The sequence below is a fragment of the Rattus rattus genome, chromosome 2 (genome assembly GCF_011064425.1).
Source record: "Rattus rattus isolate New Zealand chromosome 2, Rrattus_CSIRO_v1, whole genome shotgun sequence".
In the NCBI taxonomy this organism is placed as follows: domain Eukaryota; kingdom Metazoa; phylum Chordata; class Mammalia; order Rodentia; family Muridae; genus Rattus; species Rattus rattus.
Window position 1 is genome coordinate 105805487 of NC_046155.1, and position 20371 is coordinate 105825857.

The window sequence follows — 20371 nt, forward strand, 5'->3', positions numbered from 1 at the left end:
GAAGACGGCGTGGCAGACAGCCACTCCTGAATCGGTGCTATGGATCTGTAACAGGCCAGAACCATAAGCTGTGTCTAAAGTTTAGATCTCAAATCCCAGAAGTAAAACTGTTTTTGCTCCCTACTGTGGTAAAGGCTACAGGCAGGCGGCAGGCAGACAGATAACTGTTTAAGGAGTGAAAGGAAGAGGAGGAATGGGGAAAGGGATAAAAGAGAGGGCTCTTTTTCTTTGTATTATACACACACACACACACACACACACACACACACACACACACACACAAAGTACATTTACTTCCTCAGAGACAGAATAGTTGGTAGTGGTAACTTTAAGGGCAGGGAGTCCAGAGGCTTCTTTAGAATGTCAGAAATTTGGTCATGTTTATAGCCCAAGGAATGAGAGCTGATGGTGAGGACAAGATTAAATGCCGGCCAGAGTGCATGATTGATGGTCCTATCCCAGGCCAGCGCAGGGCTTGGTGGGAACTCCTTCCCAGGCAGCACAAAGGTGAGGGAGTGGCCAGGTTCCAGTGAATGGGAGTCTCTCTGAGTTACGAGCCAGACGAAGATCAGGGGATACCACCAAGACTACTGGCTACCTGCCACGGATATTCACCAAGTTGTGTCAGGATGGGCAGAGATGGGAAGGTCAGTCAAAATGGTACATTTCAGAAACAAAATTCTAGAAGTAGTCTAGAAGTTCAGTCTGTTTCTCTCTCTCTCTGTCTCTCTGTCTGTCTCTGTCTCTCTGTCTGTCTCTGTCTCTCTGTCTGTCTCTCCCTAAGTAAGTCTCTCTCTCTTTGTGTCTCTCTCTGTCTCTCTCTTCCCCTCCTCCTTCACTCTCCCTCTTCCCCTTCTCCCTCTCTGTTTCTTTCTGTTTCTCTGTTTTTCTTGCAGTGGGGGAGGGGAAGGCAGCGGGGTCAGCATAGCCCAATCTGGGTCCTCCCTTACTCAGCCGCTGAGTGATATAGGGTTACAGATGTGTGTCAACACACCCAGCTTTCTGGGATAGAAAATAGATCATGAAAATGAGAGGACTTGACAGAGGCAGTGACAGCATGCAGTCTGTCAGACTAGCTTTGGAACGAAGTGCGTGTCTGTGGCTGTCTGTATGTGTCTGTATGTGTCTGTGGGTGTACACACTAAGGGATTTAAGAAAGATAAATGAGATAACAGAAAATTCTGAAATAAAAAAGAATGTAAGTTTAGTAAATGGTGATAAGTTTTTATTGTATTGGTAGCTAGGAAGAGAGGTTATTTGACAAGAGCACATTGTGGGGTTTAAGGCTTAGAGGCGTAGAGATTTGGAACTGAGAAGAACTAGCCAGGAATGAGTAGAAGCTTTACCAGACAGTATTGGCAGATAAGCTGTAATCAGATATGGCAAGTTTGTATGGAAACTGATGGTACGATTAAATGACTTTCAGTAGCATTGCTCAGGTTGTCAGGGGTGGAAACAAAGTCTGAGATTTGGCTTCACCTGGGCCTTCGTAAACAAAGGCCATCAGGTCTGGGGCCTGGGCGAATTGGGGGGAGGATTTTTCTGGTGTAGATATGAATACAAATGTAATGACAAACCTCAAAGTACAGACTGGCCAGGGAGACAAATATTGCTAAAGAAAGTTGATAGACCAGGAAAACAGGGAGTTACTAAGTAACCAGTGGACACAGAAGAAGAAATTCTAGGTCGAAGGAGCAAGAGGAATAGTTGAAAAGGTCAGACGAGAGAACTTAAGAACCAAAGAGTTAGGAGACAAAACAAACACATTCTGGGCACAGATGAGGACCTAGTTGTGACCCTGACGCCAAGAAGCAAAGCCTCCAGGAGCCGAGGTCGGCGTGAAGCTGAACAGAAGGTCTGCAAGCAGAAACAGGACAGAACAGCGACCAACCATTCCCAAGGATGATGAAGCTCCTGAGGAAACGCAGACTGCCTAATGTAGGTAGAAAAGCCATCCATCTGAAGGCAGATGCCTGTGGGGCATGGAAACTGCCTTGCTTCTGGGTATTTGGGAAAATGTGCTAGACCTGAGCACATTACATGTGAACGATCGATGAGAACAGATCTGGATGATATGGGAGACAGGTATTCTCTGTGAGCTGGGTTGGAGCAGTCCTGAGAAGGAGAGATGGGTGTTCTGTAAGTTGTGTTGGTGGGCACAGAGTGGCCTTCATCTGAGGTGACCGGGAGAGGGAAACACACCATGTCAAATCCTCCTGTTGGAAGTAGAAAGCGTCGATGCTGCAGGGCAGCAGACGCCTGTTAAGTTGTGTACTTTGGAGAATCTGCTTCCTGACAGTGGCCAGGGGCCTGGCTTAAACTTGTTGAAGGCTGACTTTTTTCCCAACAAGAACAATCATCGGCATTAGAATTCTATTTCCTTTTTTTTTCTTTTGGTCTTTTTAGTGGTCTATATTAATTGTATGTAATGGGTCTCATTATGACATCTCTCTCTCTCTCTCTCTCTCTCTCTCTCTCTCTCTCTCTCACACACACACACACACACACACACACACGGTGTAATTTAATCTTATCCCCCATTAGCCTGTCCTGTCCCACTTCTGATCTCTCTCTCTCTCTCTCTCTCTCTCTCTCTCTCTCTCTCTCTCTCTCACACACACACACACACACACACACACACAGTGTAATTTAATCTTATCCCCCATTAGCCTCTCCTGTCCCACTTCTGATCCCTTTCCTACCACCTTGCACGTCGATCCAGTGAGTATTTCAAAAACATCATCCTGTACTCCAGTGGATGCCCCCATACTTGGTGTACTCCTTTTCCCTCTCACTGCCCCTCCTGTAAATTCCCCTTTCCTTCCATGCAGCTTCAACTTGCTTTACAACTTGGACCCATATGACTTTATGTAGCTATATACAATCTAGGTCCCAAACTGAGAGACAAAATGTATGTTTCTGAGACTGACGTAATTGTTGAATATTACTATTTCCAGTTCTTATGAGTGACATAACTTTGTACTTCTTTATGGAAGAAAAAATTTCCATTGAGTATGTGTACACATTTCCTTTTGAAAAGTCCGTTTGTCAGTCAGTGGACACCTATGTCGGTTCTGTGACATACCTGTTGTGAACAGTCTGCAGTGAACAAGTCAGTACAGTGGATCTCTGTGATGTGTGGACACGAAGCCTGGCCTTTTGAGTCGATGGGCTAGAACAGTAATTGTTCTTGATGAGGATAAGGCAGGGATGTCAACAAAAGTCTTGAAAGAGGTAAAAACACCAGGGAGCGTGTAAAAGCTTTATTATCAGTGAGCTGTCATCAATTAACAACCTCAGGTTTCCAATTAAAAGTTGAGCATGTCCAACACGAATGTCCACTCAGAGTGTGAGCATGACCGATTCAAACACCAGTGTGACTAATTAGAATGGCCATTGGAACTAATTACAGCACTGTCCTCATCAGCTGTAACATGGGCGTGACTAATTACAACCTGGAAGTTTAAATGACTTGGGGGGGTCTGACTGTGCTGAGGGCAGAGGAGACTTCCATACTTTGTAAGGCTTTTCAAAAGTTCACTGAAACAGTGTCTGGAAGCTGATCCCTGGACAGAGTGCATGGATACCACCTTAAGATCATTCCTCAGCCCACGGGGATTGTGCTCTCAATTGTCATGTTCCTAAGTGTTGGTTTCTGGTAGGTGTTTAAAAACAGACTGAAGTCTTACGGAATATTCTTTTTTTCCTCTTAGAACCCAGCACTCCAAAGGAATTGTCCACATGAATCTCACCTTGTGAGATTGTCCTCCTGTCCCTGTAAATAGGCAGCTTGGAAGCTTATATATCTACATGTTGTGGTTCATCCCTAGTTTCTAGTAATTTATTAGTTTCCTGCTAACAGTAACTCTGCCTTCAATCTCTCCTCTTATCTGCTTTAGCTTTTATGATTTCTTTTGTGTATATGGTGTGTGTGTATAGGTAGGTGTACAAACACATATACACACATACCATGACACGTATGTGGAGGTCATAGAAAAGCCTAAGGTGTTATTTCTTGCCTTCTACCTTGTCTGAGATAGGTCTCATGGCCTTGTATACATAAGACTAGGTAGTATGCAAGCATTCATGTACTCTTCTTTGTCTGCATCCCGTTTTGCTGTATTATTATCAGAATTATAGACATTTGCTGTATGCCCAGCTACCTTCTACATGGGTTTTAGGGATCTGAACTCAGGTCCCCACACTTGCATGGCCAGCCCTTTAACCACCAGACCTTTGATATATTTTTAACTAGGAACATCCATTTTGTAAACTGTCTTAAATGAGTTATAGAACAAGGCATGCAGAGGCAAGAATGGAATCAGAGAATGGGGTGTAGAAAAAGAGGGATATGGGAAGAGGGTGTAGGAGAGAATAAACGATAAGCAGTGAAGGCTATTAATATCTTTTGAACGTCACATTCGCAAGGCCAAGAGAACTCATCAGTTTGGTGTGCCCTCCCACTTGGGAAAGAACTGCTTAAGATACTTTCCAACCTTAGCCCCAGCAGCAGAGTTCTCTAGATAGTATGTGTTCAGTGAAACCCAGCAGTCTAAGTGGACATTTACTGGGCTTTGTAAATATTTGTTGACTACCTTTTTCAGTGTTTTTTCTCTTTAAATTCTTTGATTCACAGCACACCTCTCCCACTCCAGCATGAAAAACAGGATATATCCAACAGAAATGGATTCTGAGGTCAAATAAGTGGTAGTTGGCAAACTAATTCTGCTTATGACTGGCATTATGCTCTTGGCCAGCAGACTTGCTTACTCTCCCTGAGCCTGTTTTCTCCTCTGTACAGTTGGGATACCAAAGTTTGCTGCCAAGTCCCTGCGGAGGTATGTTAAGAGAATGTGTACAAAACCAGCCAGCAGTCTCTGCTGCAAAGAAGGCACTTGACAAACTCCAATTTGTCATTACCTTGGACATCTCATCTGACTGATTCCTTGTAGCCAAGCATCCTATGGTTCTAATGCTGTAGTGTTCCTGCTTTTTCCCTGTTATCCAGCCTCATGTCTGGCTGAACAGGAAGAACCTGTTTCCATGACCCAAGGCTCAGGAGGACTTCTAGACACCCAGTTAATTCACTTAGTTTGTAGCTCAGAGTCATCACCAGGGACTGGTGTCCTTTTAGGGTAAGGTTAGTGAAGCATCTGGTCCTAGTCAAACTGCCTTTTCCTCTATGGTTTGATTCATGATGGCTGGACAGTTTGAGATCTATGAGATAAGAGATCGTCATTCTGTGTTCCAGGGTTGGGGTGTCTGAGGTGGTACACAATGCTCAGACGATGGAAGAGGTTGTTTCTTTTCTAGTTGCTCTTCTGGTTACCGTGTGTGTCCTCAGTGCTAGGACCTGCACGAATAAGGGTCTACCATCGTAGCCGTCAGGATACCACCCTTTGCTGCTGGGAAATGTACTGCAATCCGGAAATGCTTGTGGCCCTTTATAATGCCTCAGTCGCTGTCTTACCTGTATGCTTTGTTATTTTTTCTTGTATGTTTAATAGGTGTATGTGTTAATGGCAGGCTTGGTGCCCAGGAGCTGGCCTATTTGGTTGCCAGCCACTATTCTAGTGACTGCAGGAATAAAAATAATGACCTTGGTCTTTCTGCAATAAGGAGAGAATAACCTTGTTTCATAGTAGCCGGGTTGTAATTTTGATATAGTTCAGGAAAGAAACATATCACAGGACCATTCTTGAGGAGTCTACTTTATACTCTGACTTCTCTCCAGATTTACTGTAAATGATGTCTTATGTGGAGATTTGTAGAAGACTAGACTAATCCTTGATTATACCGAGGAGCTGGACTAGAAATTTCTATTTACAAAAACTGTGTTGTCATTATGAATGCATATTCCTTTTTTTCTGATTAAGAGGGATTGCCGCTCCGCCTTGAAAACAGGGATGGGAAATGTTCGTCCTTTGAAAGTGCCTATTCATTTTCTCTGAATAATTAATAATGGTTACTATGGAAAATATGTTTTTTTGTGAAATGCCTTTCACAGTAGAGTGATGTCAGGGGTTGTGCTGTCCCCAAGTAACCTAGGGTCAGTCAAACTTCTCCCTAACAGACCCGTGGCTGGTATGCAGCAGTCCCCACCCTAGGCTGTAGAAGACACAGTGTGGATATTGCCCTGTGTGCTATGGATGGAGCAGCTGATGACCTTATTGCCATGGGGGCTTATGATGCTGAGATGCATTTTTGCTTCCAGGAGCTGCTAAGTCGCACATCTCTGGAGACCCAGAAGTTGGATCTGATGACTGAGGTGTCTGAGCTGAAGCTCAAGCTGGTTGGTATGGAGAAAGAACAGAAAGAACAGGAAGAAAAACAAAGAAAAGCAGAGGTGAGTGTGATGCACCATGTGGGGTGGGGTGGGGTGGGGTGGGGGTGGAGTTTGGGTTGTATGTACCAGGCTTCTAGGCCATCTGGCCAACTGCAGTCCCAGCAGCCACTGTGTACTAAGGAATCTTCATGCACTACAAACACAACGATCTGTTTAATACCAAGTTATCAGGTTTTGCTGTTGCTGCACATTTCAGCAATGCCCAAACCGCTCAGTTTTGGCTTTAGTGCTGTATCCTCAAACTGCTGACAGGGATGGAAAGGGAAGCAGTTGAGAGGAAGGATCAGGCACACGTAGAGGGACACAAGATGTCTTTTGTGAAAACTAAGGTAATGACAACAGTAAGAAGGAAGTCAGCCTCCCAGCAGGCCTGGGACTGTTTCAGATACATGTTTCATTGCACCTCCTTACCCCCTGCTCTGCCTGCCCCCAGTTTGTGTGCTTTTTTCTTTCCTCTGGATGGGCTGTGTGGGTGAGCCTACACTCAGGCCATCTCTGAAAGAATGTTGGCTTGTATTGTCTTCCAGTCTCCATATGTCATTGGCTAGAGCAGTCTATTGGATAGAGTTTAGAGAGGTTTAGGCCCAGAACACCTTCTCCAAGGAGCAGCACGTTTTCACTTAGATAATCACCTTCCCGTTCTGGGTTCACTCCTGGCATTGTGACACATGACAGAAGATTTACATTTCAGGAACTTCGGCCTGTTTACTGACGGATCTACCCAATAGCTCTCTGGACTTAAACAAATTAGTTACATAACTTATATGAACATCTATTTGTTTATATATAAAAATAATTGATGAGCTAAAGACAATTAAATCACAGATGTTAAGTGCTATAGTGTCTGATATTTGTAAACAATTGGTTTACATTCAGTTCTCTATATCACTCTCAAAATTATCAAATGATGGAAAGTGACATCTGCAGTGTTTTTCTGAGTTTATAATAGAGCTTGGACTACTAATATGCCAGGGGGTGTTCCTTGCATTGGTTTTGAGAACATGTTTCAAAGTAAGATGTGTAGTGGTCACAGGAAGAGAGCTGTAGTAAGCTGCATGCAGGAACTCTTATTAAGAGTACAGGTAGGTCTTATTGGATTTCATATCTGGCCTTGAGTCCCTAGCTTTGAGCTCCTAGTTGTTAATTAAACTCCAAAGTCGCTAGTTTTGTTATTTGCTTATTTATTTCTATTAGATGGTAGTAATGCTTGCCATCTCCCTAGTCATTCTGAGGATTGCCTGAGAACTTGTATAGCCTTTAGCCTAGGGTGGACCATGTAGCAGGAGCTAGCTTTTCTTGGTTATTTACTGGCAGTGTTGTTCACATTGACCGTGAAAAGGTAGATTGTGACATGTTATTCACAGAGTTCACCCAGACTGAAAGATGATCTGTGTGGACTTTCTTCATTGTTTGTAGGGAAACAATGAGATCTCCCGGATTAGGCATTTTATCAGTGCTCTAGGGTGTCTAATATATGCAGGCATACATTAGGCAGAATTCAGTGAGCTCTGAGAAGGGCATAAATTATCAGAGACTCATTTAAATCCATAAGGGGAGAAGAGGGTGGGGGAAGGGCAAAGAGAGGAGTAATAAGTTGATGGAAGTCTAGGGTTAAACAAAGTACAGCATGATCAGAGCAAGACAATCTTACTGTACCTCGAAAAGCCTGCTTTAGGGCAGTCCTTGATTTTTCTGTTTCCTTATTCTCAGGAAGGCTGACGCTTCATGACAGAAATGGTCATCTATGGCTCTAGAATAACATCTAGAGAGACTTTTTTTCTTAAAGGTTTCAGCAAAAGCTGAAGGGTCATGGTTGGTCTCATTCTGACTGTGCTGGCCCTCTGGGGATGGCAACACTTGGAGTACATGAGTGTGAGGTGAAAGTCAGTCCACCTGTGAAGAAAAGGCAGAAGAATTGTGTGGAGCCAGATAACTTGTTCCTGTTTGGGGATTCAGGAAGGAGGTGAACTCCCCCATCTGTGATACACATAGGAAAGCAGTCACTTCTCTGATGGCTTGCTTTCTTCTCCTCAGGATTGCTTTCAAATCCTACAAAGTCTGGAGTCAGGCTGTTCATGCATGAGGCAGCACAGCTCCTGAGCTCCGTCCTACCAGATCACTGCCCTGCACAGTTGCCAGAACAAATATTAGGTCTCCATGCAGAGGAATTTTGTAGGCTGTTCAAACCCGTGAGAGGCAGTGAGCGGCCACGTGACCCGAAACACATTCCTCCTTGTAATTGAGCATACTCTGCTGGTTTGCCCAGGATCTCAGCATCTGTTGGTGGCTATCTGGAGTACCAGTGGCTGAATACCATGAGCGTTGTCTAAGCCTTACTGCTGCTGTGTGATGGAAGTGAGAACATTTGCTAGCTTAGGTCACTCGTGATTGGAATCGCATGAGTAAAGGGAGATTCTTTTCCGCTCCTATACTGCATCATTTTTACCAGTGAATGTTTGTGTATAAGGCTGAGCATGGTTAGAAAAGGCAAGACTTTGTTCTCCTTTTTGAGATAGCCAGATGGAAATACTTCTGATAGTAAGCTTTTTGTCACTATATTAACACACTTTTCTGGTTGCTGTGACAAAATCCCCAGTCGAAGCAAAAAGGGAAGAAAAGTTGTTTATCATCATCATCATCACATCGTCATCATTGACATCATCATTGTCATCGTTGTAGTTGTCATTATTATTATTATTATTATTATTATTATTATTATTTGTTTTTTGAAGTAGAGTTTCTCTGTATAGCCTTGGCTGTTCTGGAACTCATTCTGTAGACCAGGCTGGCCTAGAACTCAGAAATTTACCTGCTTCTGCTTCCCCAGTACTGGTATTAAAGGTGTGCACCACTCCACCTGGCTTAATATTTATCTTTGATTCATGTTTAAGCAATACAGTGTGTCATGGTAAGGAAAGTGTGGTGACTGGGACTTCACCCATAGTAGTAGGAGCTCAAGGCGTGGCTTGTTACATATCATTAGATCAAGAAACAGAGAGAGCTCTGATTAGAACAAAACTGGATTCAATCCTCAGTGACCTGCTTCCTCCAGCTAGACTCCTCCTAAATGTCCCAGAGCTCCCTAAGACAGTGGCACCAGAAAGACAAGACGTATTTAAACACATGAGTCTTGGAGGGAACTTTCACATGCAAATTCTAGCAGTCACCGTGGCAAAGTAAGCATGCAAATAAATTTGAAGACTGATTTGTTAGCTCAGTGTTTCAGGAGTTCTAGGCTGGCTTCACTGTGAGGAGGCAGAATAGTGTGACAGTTGGGACATGTGACAGAGAAGGCTGTTGAAGCCAAGGCAGCTAAGACGTAGAGAGAAACAGTAAGGGGTTGGGGCACGATTCACCTCTAAAGTCATGCCTCCATTGATACACTTTGTCTAACCTGGCTCTACCTCCTATGATGTCCCAATCTTACCAAAAAATTATGAACCTATCAATGGGTTAATCCATTAATGAAGTCCTAGCATTCATGATCAAGTCTCTTCTAAAATCCTATCAGCAAACCTTTAACACATGAGCCTTCCTTTGGCATTTCCAGTTGAAGCTGTAGCACTTCCTCTGTGCAGCTTGGCCACTGTTCTCAGATTCAGTGCTTACTTCAATGAAAACAGAGTCAGTTTTTAACAGGATCATCACATTCTGTTCTGATCAGACCCTGAGTCATTCTGGCTTCATTCAGTGCCCTGCTGCTTGTCCTCGAGTTGTACAGATGATTACTAGCTGACAGTCTGTAAGACCCAGGGGTTGGAGATACAGGCTTCCTGACGACCAGCCTTCCCAAGGACTAGGTCGGTAGTGGCACATATGAGATGTTGGGGAATACAGATGTTTGCTTCATTTTTCCTCATTAGCCTTTTACCATATGCCTGGGTCTTTTCAAGCTACCCAAGACTGACTACTAGATTTACTTCTGAAAGGCAGGGTTTATAGCAGAGGGACCAATGTGAGAAGTAAATGCTAGAATTGAGATAATGGTTCACAAAAGAAAGTTCCAGGGACAAAAAAAAAGTTTCTTTGTGGCACTCCAGAGCACGCTAGTCAGAAAGATCCTCTAGAAGGATTCTCTCTGCACTAGAATTCGAGGGCGACACAGCCAGGTCTCTCTACGGGACCCAGAGGGGTCAAGCACTTGTCAGAGTCTGGATAGAGGAGAGCAGAGAACTGGACTGTGTGTTCCAGGATGTGGGGTTATCTTAGTTGATGGAGAACTAGAAATAATTTTCAAGACTTTCTTGCAGAACACACAGTGCCTTACAGCCCACTGTTTTCTTCCTGTGTTCCATACCTGGGAAGGGGAAATTCTGATTTCTGAACTAGAGCAGCTAGAATGATGGACTTGGACCACAGAGCAAGTACAGGGAAGAGTGCATTTGCTCAGAGCTGAACTGGCCTGTTGAGAAGAGGTTGAATATTTTTGTTTTATTAATTTACCTTTTCATATATATGAAAGAAACTTAAAGAATTAAAAAGGATGTTTAACGAAAGGTCTCATACACGTGCCCTCCAGCTAGTTGACAGGAACCAGCGTCATCTGTCTGTTGTATTCTTCCAGAGTTATCCTATGTGAGGACAAGCTAATTCGTGTGTGCAAATGGGCACAGACACAACCCATATTCCAGACACACATGTGTACACTTTCACACACCCCTAGGCACAGCACACATGTGTGCGTGCATATAGACACATCACATGTACTTACATCATGTGCACAAACCCAGAGACACCACATATACATACACCACATGCATACACACCACATACACAAATACCACATGAACGAACACACACACACATACACACTTCACAGACCCCCCCACACCATGCACACATACCTCATGCACATACAGCACATGCACACATACCACATACATCATGTGCACACACACTTCATGCACACTTCATGCACACCCTACACACACTATGCACACACTCCTCATACACACAAACACACACACACACACACACACACACACACACACATCATGTGCACACACACCTGCACAAACACCACACGAATAAGCACAGACACACGTGCTTTTTTTATTTTCATACTTTTCTTTTTTAAAAAAAGGAATAATCTTAATGCCTCTTTACAAACCATTCCACATATTTATGTCTGCCTATTTTCTAATATCTCTCTATGCCCAACAAAGTTCTTTTTTGATGAACATTTAAATTGTTTCCAGGCTTTTGCTGTCCGATGCTGTCGTAAGTAATCTTACACATGTGTGAGGCTCCCACAGTGGAACAGATGAGTCAGGAGCATCTGTTCTTGAAATTCTGACGTATTTCCAGATCTCCCTCTGTAGACTGTCGAGGTTAGACAGCCCTCAGCAACGTACGCTAGGCGAGGGCCAGGCCACTGTTGAGCTGAGCATGAAGTAAGAAAGGGAGGAAGAACTGAGCGGGCTTAGCAGGTAAGAAGTCAGACAGACTATGATTTTGGAAGGTGCTGGAGAGCTGCACAGACAGCCCTAAGAAGGGGAGTGGAAATTCATCAAAGCAGGGTGAATGTACAAAGTCAGCTGAGATTACAATACACAGCGGCAATTACGAACTTATAAATGTTGCCTGTGCTTCATGATTGGTAGCCCAAGGAGGCAGCAGTGTTGCGAAAGGCTCTGCCTCGTAAGAGAGAAAGAGAAAAAGACTTGGGGCTAGAGAAGGTTGCCAGCCCTGGAGTTGGAGTGTTAAGTTTCAGGTCTGAGGACTGAGACACACAAAACAATAGGAGCTTAGGGAAGTGGCTAAGCGGACGTTATCGAATGGTCTGGCTGAGGAAGAGGGAGGAAAGCAGGTGTGCACCTAACCTATGACCTACATCTCTGGACTCCCTGATGCAGATAAGAACGGAAGTGGAGGGCAGGGAGCAGAAGCTGTCTGGGTCTTAAAAGTCTTCAGCTGATGCTGTTATGAATCAAATATGTTTAATTATTTTTCTCACTTTTGCTCAGACCCTAGGGAACAAAAACTGGGGAAACTGCAACTTGGTTTCAGTTTGAACCAAAGGGAAAACTAATGCAGTAATGTGGTCAGAGTATGAGGGTGAGTGGTCACTGTTACCCACAAAGTCATGAAACTGATCAAGGACAAAGCCAAGCAGAGGCTGGGAGCTCTACAGAGAAGACAACCTAGTCATCCTGAGCTGCTGGGAAAGTAGGTGGCTCTGACTGCACCATTTCCCATGCAGTATCAGCAAGAAGGAATGGCTTAGCGTAGCCTGCCCTGAGGGAAACTGGATTTCCTAGGGCCCAGCACAGAAGGTGGATAGGGAATTTCCTAAGGACCAGAGGGCACCTGTATGAACCATATGAGGAAGGACAAACCTCATACAAAGGGTGATCCTGAGAACAATAGCCTTTTAAAAGAAAGGCATGTTTTTAGTTAAAGAAAAGTGGACTTGATTCTTGCCATTGCAAAGAATTGGGACAACAGAATCACACAGTGGGACAACAAACCCACATGGAAACTGTTAGATTTCTGTTGCTTACTTTGTTTCTTCTGTCTTTAGTGCTAGGGCGCTAACCTCGGACATTGTTGTTCATGCTAGGAAAGTGTTGTTATCCAGAGAGTCTGAGGGGTCCAAGAGGCTGGAAAACAAAGTAGGGAGTCAAGGCCAGTGAGGTGCATCAGAGGATAAAGGTGCTCACTACAAGCTTGACGACCTGCCTTTGAACCCTGAAACCCAGCCAAAGGGTGGAAGGAGAGAACCATTGCTTGCCAGCTTTGACACAAACATCTTGGTGCACTCTTACACATACATAGTCACACAGTAGCTAAAAAAGGTGTTTTTTAAATATTTAAAAAAAAAGATTGAGTTACATCTGGGGCTGGGGAATTAGTTCCTTCTGGAGGGCCGGAGTTTGATTCTCAGAAATTACAAACAAAACAATCTAGGCGGGGTGGCACGTAGGTGTAATTCCAAGGATAGACAGTTAGGAGAGTCCCTGGAACTCGGTGGCCAGCAAGCATTGCCTAATTAGTGAGCTCCGGACCAGTGAGAAACCAAGCCTCAAAAAGTAGTGGGCAGTGACAACCAAGGTTGTCCTTTGGCCACAACACATATTCTTTCTCTCTCTCATACACGTGCGCGCACGCGCACACAACACACACACACACACACACACACACACACACACACACACACACACGCACACTCAGGCATTTACACAGATTAAGGCATAAGTTTCATCAGACTTATCTCATTGGTTCAGCTGTAAATGTGTCTGTCCTGATATACCAGAAACACTCACACTTCAGTGGGTGCTACGGAATCACTGCTTGGGATAGATTTTGACAAGGAATAAAGGCTGAATGTTAAATTATTTTAACATCCTATTAGTATCTGGAGGGGCATTACCATATGTAAGGATGGTATGTGTTAGAGTGCTCACTTGGGAGCGGGTATTGACACGTTTAGATGTGTGGGTGGGTATTGGCAAGTGTAGCATGAATTTAGGTTGGAGTGTGAGTGTGTGTGTGTGTATGTGTGTGTGTGTGTGTGTGTGTGTGTGTGTGTGTGTGTGTGCCTGTCTGTCTGTCTTTCTACCACTGCTGCTGCTGCTTCTACTTAGATGATGGGATCTGCCAGACTCCGTATCTCAGCTGTTAACTTAGAAGAATGGCCATCCATTGTGGCACAAAGTAGATATCAAACTTCAAGAATGGAACAGGTCTTAGGCCAAACCATGGCATGTACTTTTGTTCTGTCAAAGAGAGACCTGGCCATGAACTGGGGGCCACCCTCCCCTGCCCTCCTTACTCATGGAAAGTCACTCTCTGCATACTTGCCTGCCTTCCCAGCTGCTCTTCCAAGGTGGTCTGCATCTGCTGGTGACTGACTTTGGGTGCTTTTCTCTGCTTTCTCTCCCTTCCCACAGTCAGTTCTGAATGTGATCAGTGAGCTGCAGGAACAGATGTGTAGGCTGCAGCTGGACATCCACAGGCAGATTCAAGAGCGACTGTTACTTGCTAGGGACCACCCTGAGGAGGTGGTAGCCGGTGACCATGAGGCCGAGCCCCAGCCCTGCAGCCGGGACTGTGCCCCTTGGGAGGGGTCACCTGTAGGAACCACACTTAAGTATATCAGAGCATGCGTGTGTGATGTCTCAGTGGTAGAAGGCTGGGGTTCTCTTAACCAGAACTGTCTGTGTGCAGTGGCTTCGCATGGATCGGCTGTTAGCTCAGGGAAGAACTTGGTCTCACACAGGCCTCTGTTGATGTGAGGTAGGCTCTGGGATCCTCATCAAGCAGGGTTTGAGCAGGAGAGAATAGCTCTCTTGGAAGGGCACATTCCCCATCTTTAGGAATAGTATAAAGGTGTGTCCCAGGCTCTGAGTAGTAGTAAATTTGGAGCAAAGGAAGATTCAGGATTCTCTTTTTTCCAGTATATGATCTAGACACTTATCCTTCCCTCTGGACTGGATGTTTAAATGGTTAAAGCCTCATTGTATGATTCTCTTTAAGGTAAAACAAAAACAAAAACAAAAACAAAAAACAAACAAACAAACAAAACCCTCCAGCATCATGGGAAAAAAAAATCCTTTCAAATCAATGTTTAGAGAAGTTTAGCCCCATCCCCCACCCCAGGGAGTAAACACAATATCAGGGTTTTTGTTATGAATAATTAAGTCATCACCTGAAATTTCAGGAAAACAATACCAACATATTAATCACAGTATAGTGAGTTCATGACCTTTTGGGCCATATGCCAAAGAGCCATAAGAACCCAGACAACAGTAGCCTGGGCCTTCGTGCTTCTGCCCCTAGCGGGCACAGTGTCCTCTCAGAGCAAACTGAACAGCATCCTCCCCTCCAAGATAGGAACAAAACGAACAGACTCCTTCTATCTGCTGGGTCAGAACAGCTCAGGCAAGGTCAACAGTATTACTAGAGAAGGCAACCAAAGTCCTGAAGCCCAGTGATGAAGACCAAGGACACGGTCACCTTAGCTTAGAGGACATTTTTTCAATAAGGATCAAGAAATACTTACCTCAGCTGTAAGTCATTTTTAATAAATTCTCTTATAAGATTCCTGTGGAAGCAGTGTTACTTCATGGTAGATTGTCCCTAAGCCAGTTAAGTAATGACTTGAGTGTCAGGTGTTCATTCACCAACAGCTATGTGCCAGGACCTGCTGGGTAAGAGGTTCAAAAAGACTCCCCAGATTTCACAGAAGGAAACAGAAGTATCCATTAGCAGTCTACAGATAAACCTATGGGAGATCTGTGGGAGACACCGGAAGAGTCCCACAGAGGGTTCTAATAGGCTGAAGGATAGGCAGGAGTTAACATGGTGGGCAGTTAGAAGGAGAATGGTGTAGATATACAGGTGTAAGCTGGGAAGCAGAGTTGAAGATTCTCCAGCGTGATGTGGTAGAACTTAGCTGGAGCAGGGCAGGCCAGGGGTCATGAGTTAAAGTTTAGAAGCTTCAAGCAAGGGAGTGCCATGATCAGATAGGTGTGCTAATGCTGTTGCTTCTCTGGAAGTTTAGCAGTCAGGTTTTCCATAGGGCCAAGGTCACACAGAATCAACCATTTGAAGATGTTCAGGCTTCCAACACTCACTGCACTCATGGTGGTACTTTTGGAGGAAAAGGAGACATAGTAGCAGCATTCTTGGATACAACATAGATAAATCTTGGACCCAAATACAATTAATGACCTTTATGCCAGTTCTTCTGATACAAAGTAGTTGTTACTTAATCCAATTAAGTGAAGTTTGGTTCAAGACAACAATGTTGGCAGATCACACCGGTAGTACATGTTGTAATCCTCAGTGTTTGGAAGGTAAAAGTGGGTTTGAAAGCTTGAGGGCCATTTATGCTGTGTAGTGACTTTATAGGCCAGCCTACCCTTTGAGATTCTGCCTCAGAAGAACAGAACAAACCAACTGCTGAGTGTTGCCCCCTTAAATGAGAGAGTTTTCAGCCAAGGGTCCCAGAGTCAGAAGATGTGAGCTTAAATTCCTGCCCCACTTACCACCTGTACAAAGGCAGAAGTGGTTTAAACATCCCTTCCCCAGTCAGGAAGTATCTCTGACTTCCCATCCACTGTGTGACAGTGAACACTGTCATCTGTAGAGCATCCTACTCCCCAGCTCCCCAGCCTCATCTCCAGTGCATGGGACATCTAATCTCTGCTGCACCTCAATGGGCAGCCTCGCCTTCTGCCTCTAGCTTGATTCTTCCTGGCATGCCTTTCCTACGTCTTCTTGCTTATCCTCCTCCTCTGAACAGGATGCACGCACTGGCATCTGCGGTTGGCATTCAGCATTTGTTCTCTGAATCTTACTGCTTGCGAAGCCTCAGAGGCTTGCCACTTCTTCCTCTGGGTTTCCCACGTTCATCACATAGAGAGAGATGCTCCTTGCTTCCTGCTCCTCCCTCTGCACTACCAGGGACATTTCCTGTTTCCTTCACTTCAGTTCTCTGCACCTCCCACTCCCAAGCCTGACCTGTTTGCTTGTGACACCTGTGCATGAGCTGGGCATGTCTCATGGAGGTTCAGATGTCAGGGAAATGAGATGACAGAATATAAGAATAAGAGGATAATATTGAGTGTTAGCCTGGGAAGGTAGCTTGCAGGTAAATGAGCACGAGGACCTGAGTTTCATCTCCATAACCCATGTTTAAAACAAACAAACAAACAAACAAAACCATTACCACCATCACCACCACCACCACCAAAATAACCTCCCACCCCGCAGCCAGTCCACATGTAGTCCTAGCAGTGTGGGGTAGAGGCAGGTAGATACCTGGGGTTTGCTGGCCAACCAGCAAACCTGTTCTAGAGCAAAAAGTAACTAAAATCCAGTGGCTGAGGAATATACCCAAGTTGCTCTCTGACCTACATGTGCACATGCAAATGCACACATATGCACACCGCAGCTTCTTCTCTCTTATGACTGGAACTGCCTGGCCTTCCAGGCACACAGCCTTTTCTGGATCTCAGACCATGTTTAACGTTCACAACTGCAGATGCAGAGCCTGCTGGCTCTAGACAGCTGTAGACAGTTGCTGCTGGCCCCAGCTTCCTCTGCATGAGCTTTATCCAGTGTGGAGACTCCGCAATTGCTCTTTATCTATCATAGCTCTGACATTCTTCCTCTTCTCTCTAGGAGTTACTGCAAGAGCTCAAGCACCTCAAAATCAAAGTGGAGGAGCTGGAGAACGAACGGAACCAGTATGAGTGGGAGCTGAAAGCCACTAAGGTAACCTGTAGTATGCGGCACCCAAGGAGTGGGAGGGGTGGGGGATCTGCTGGGAGGGGCTTCACTGTCAGGCTTCCCTACCACAGAAGTATGAAAATGCAAACCAGACCCATGCAGTGGTGCCTAGGCTGTAGCAGGCAACTCTGCTGTACAAGAGGTTCCTCATGAGAGCCTGGGAAACTGAAGTGAGAGCTGCTGGGGTTCCCCGGTCCCACTTCCTTCCTCTGGCAGCGTCCTAGTGTCTCTTGTTGCCAAGGAGGTTCTTGGGTGAGTGGTTGAGTTGCCTGGCAGATGAATGACAGTAGAACAGACAGAATGACAGAACTCGGGAGGGTGAGCATCAGTGGTTTGCTGGGGACACCATCTTCAACTCAGCAGTTCCTATCATTGTCAGTTTTCTAGAAGTAATAATTATGCATTCATCAAATGATAAAACCTGCTTTATTTTTTCAACCAAATCATTTTTACTGTATTGGGAAGCTTACTGTATAAAGGACAGTGAAAAAAAATTCTTTAGTGAGATATTTTCTTCTTTCTTGTAAGTTTTTTCTCATTGAACTGCAGAGGTTAAAAGTAGTGTTAAGTGGGTAGCTGTAGTGGGGTACTAGGATCAAGAGGGTCACTTGGAGTTGAAGGCTATCTCGGACTACATAGTGGGTTCCAGGCCAGCCTGAACTAAATAGCATGCCTCTGTCTCAGAAAACAAAAGCACAGCAAAACAAATAAACAAAACAGCAAAAATGGATTAAATTTTTTTGTCTTGTATATTTTATCTTAAAAATGTTAAGTTAGTTGTCAGGTGAACACTAGGAAACATCGCACTAGGACGTAGTTATGCTATTTTTAGTGCGTGTCGGGGGTGGGGGGCAGGGTGGAGCAAGAGTGTTTGGGTATGCATGTGCTCCGGCTACTTGTGGAGGTCAGGGTGACTTGGGGAGTGGGTTCTCTTGGGTTGTCAAGTTTGGGTGGCAGGAGATCTTACTTCCTATTGAGCCATCTCGCCAGCTCAGGAGTCTGTTGTTTGAAAAATACATGATAAATTTCAAAATGAATAAAAGATCACAGAATCTCCCAACACAGAGAAGAGACTGTTGGAGTGGAAGAAAGTTCCGGTTACTCTGATCTGCTCACTACCCATTGTGTGACTCTGTCACATTACTGTGCTGTGCCTTCTCGGGAGGGACAGATGCTATGCCAGATTCAATAACAAAGGGCGTCACATGAGCATTAGGAAGAGGAAGAAGGAAGCTCTTAAGCAACTCCAGGTCCAGTGTCTCCTGGAGGAAGCTTGGGCTGCTGCCCCTTAAGAGAAAACACTTTTGCCTTTCCCTTAGGTCCTGTAGAGCCATTCACAGGTGACATGTTCACAGGTGACAGCTGGTGATGCTTGTGGGCATTTCGGGGTTCAGTGTATGTTTGCAGGTTTTGTTTTGTTTTTGATTTTTTGTTTTACTTTATTTTTTACTTACTCATTTTACATCCCGCTCACTGATTCCCTCCCACCGGTTACCCCTCCCACTACTCTTCCCCCATCTCCCTTCTGTAACACTAATTCTAGGGATCTGACAAGCCCTACTGGCTTCTGCTATCACTGCCTGGGTGTGGCACATAATTACACATGTAGGCAAAACATATGTTTATTTATGTATGAACATATAAAATAATTTAAAATTTTTTTAAAAGAAAGAAAGGAATAAAAATGACCCAGCCACCCAGCTACTACCACTATTGTTAATATTTTCTCCCTACCAGATGTTTTTATTTACGGGCCCTGCCTCCTCTTCTCCCTCCCTTCCCTTCTTTCTCCCTCCCTCTCTCCATTTCTTCCTCAGTCTCTGGTGATGATTTATATAAAAGTCTATATTGTGCTTTCTTTCCATTTGAAAATGGATGATTTCTTAAGTTAATAAAAAGAAGTCCCATGTATAGACATAACATACTTAGCCATTTTACAGACGACAAAATGGAAGCCTACAGAGAGGGAGTGAACGAGTAACTCCCACACTCTCACTGCCAGTCAGGCTGGCCTGACATGGACTATTGTCTGAGTATAGAGCCTTGTGTGTGCTGGGCTTTGTTGTCACCCCTTTAAGAGCCTTGTTTTTCCCAGTAGCTCAAAACTTTCCACTACGGCACTCACTCCTGCCAGTCCAGCTCCGGGTGAAACCTTTGAAGTTGCACACATCACCCTTTGTTACAAAACCAAGAAACTTTTTAATCCACCCAAGCTCTCTCCTTGGCATGTGGACCCATGAGATGCTAAGGCATCTTTAATAATTACCAGGTGTGAAACACCTCCTGCCAGAACCTACCCAGCCTTTGCACACTTTGCTTTTTGAAGTCAGAATAGTGCAGTGGGTGTATTTGATGCCGAGACTTAGTGGCCAAGATGAGGTTGGCCTGGGTCTCCCCTTTCTGTGCTGTCCTTTTCCTTCCTTTCTGAAGTGGCATTTTCTCAAACTGAAGTCCTCTCTGTGTTTGCAAGCTGTTCAGTTTTCTGTGCAAGCCTCCTCAGTCCCTAAAGGTGGCTCATCCTCATTGCAAGCAACAGAAGGGTTCGTGCCCTGAGCTTAGTAAGATACTGTCCTGTAGGGATGCAGAGTATCTTTTCCTGCTCTGCAGGGACCCAGAGCACACATCTCTGCCACACTGCCAGGCTTCTGATTGTTGTGGATCTCTGGCAGCAGAGTTTTTCCATGGTCTGTATGGGGCTATCTATTTACCTGTGGGTCAGGTAGACTTCTAAGGATAGCAGAGAACCTGTAGTTTTTCCTTGTTCTGTGGCACTTTCAGAGTAAAGAT

General features: G+C 44.7%; 1 protein-coding gene across 1 annotated transcript in view; it reads left to right on the forward strand.

Moving 5' to 3' along the window:
* Positions 1 to 20371, forward strand: part of Ppfibp2 (PPFIA binding protein 2) — a 149196-nt gene that overhangs the window by 101767 nt on the left and 27058 nt on the right. Inside the window, exons 6-7 of the mRNA XM_032893203.1 lie at positions 6215 to 6346; positions 17477 to 17569. Of these exons, the coding sequence (XP_032749094.1) occupies positions 6215 to 6346; positions 17477 to 17569 (225 nt within the window). The remainder of the gene's footprint in view (positions 1 to 6214; positions 6347 to 17476; positions 17570 to 20371) is intronic.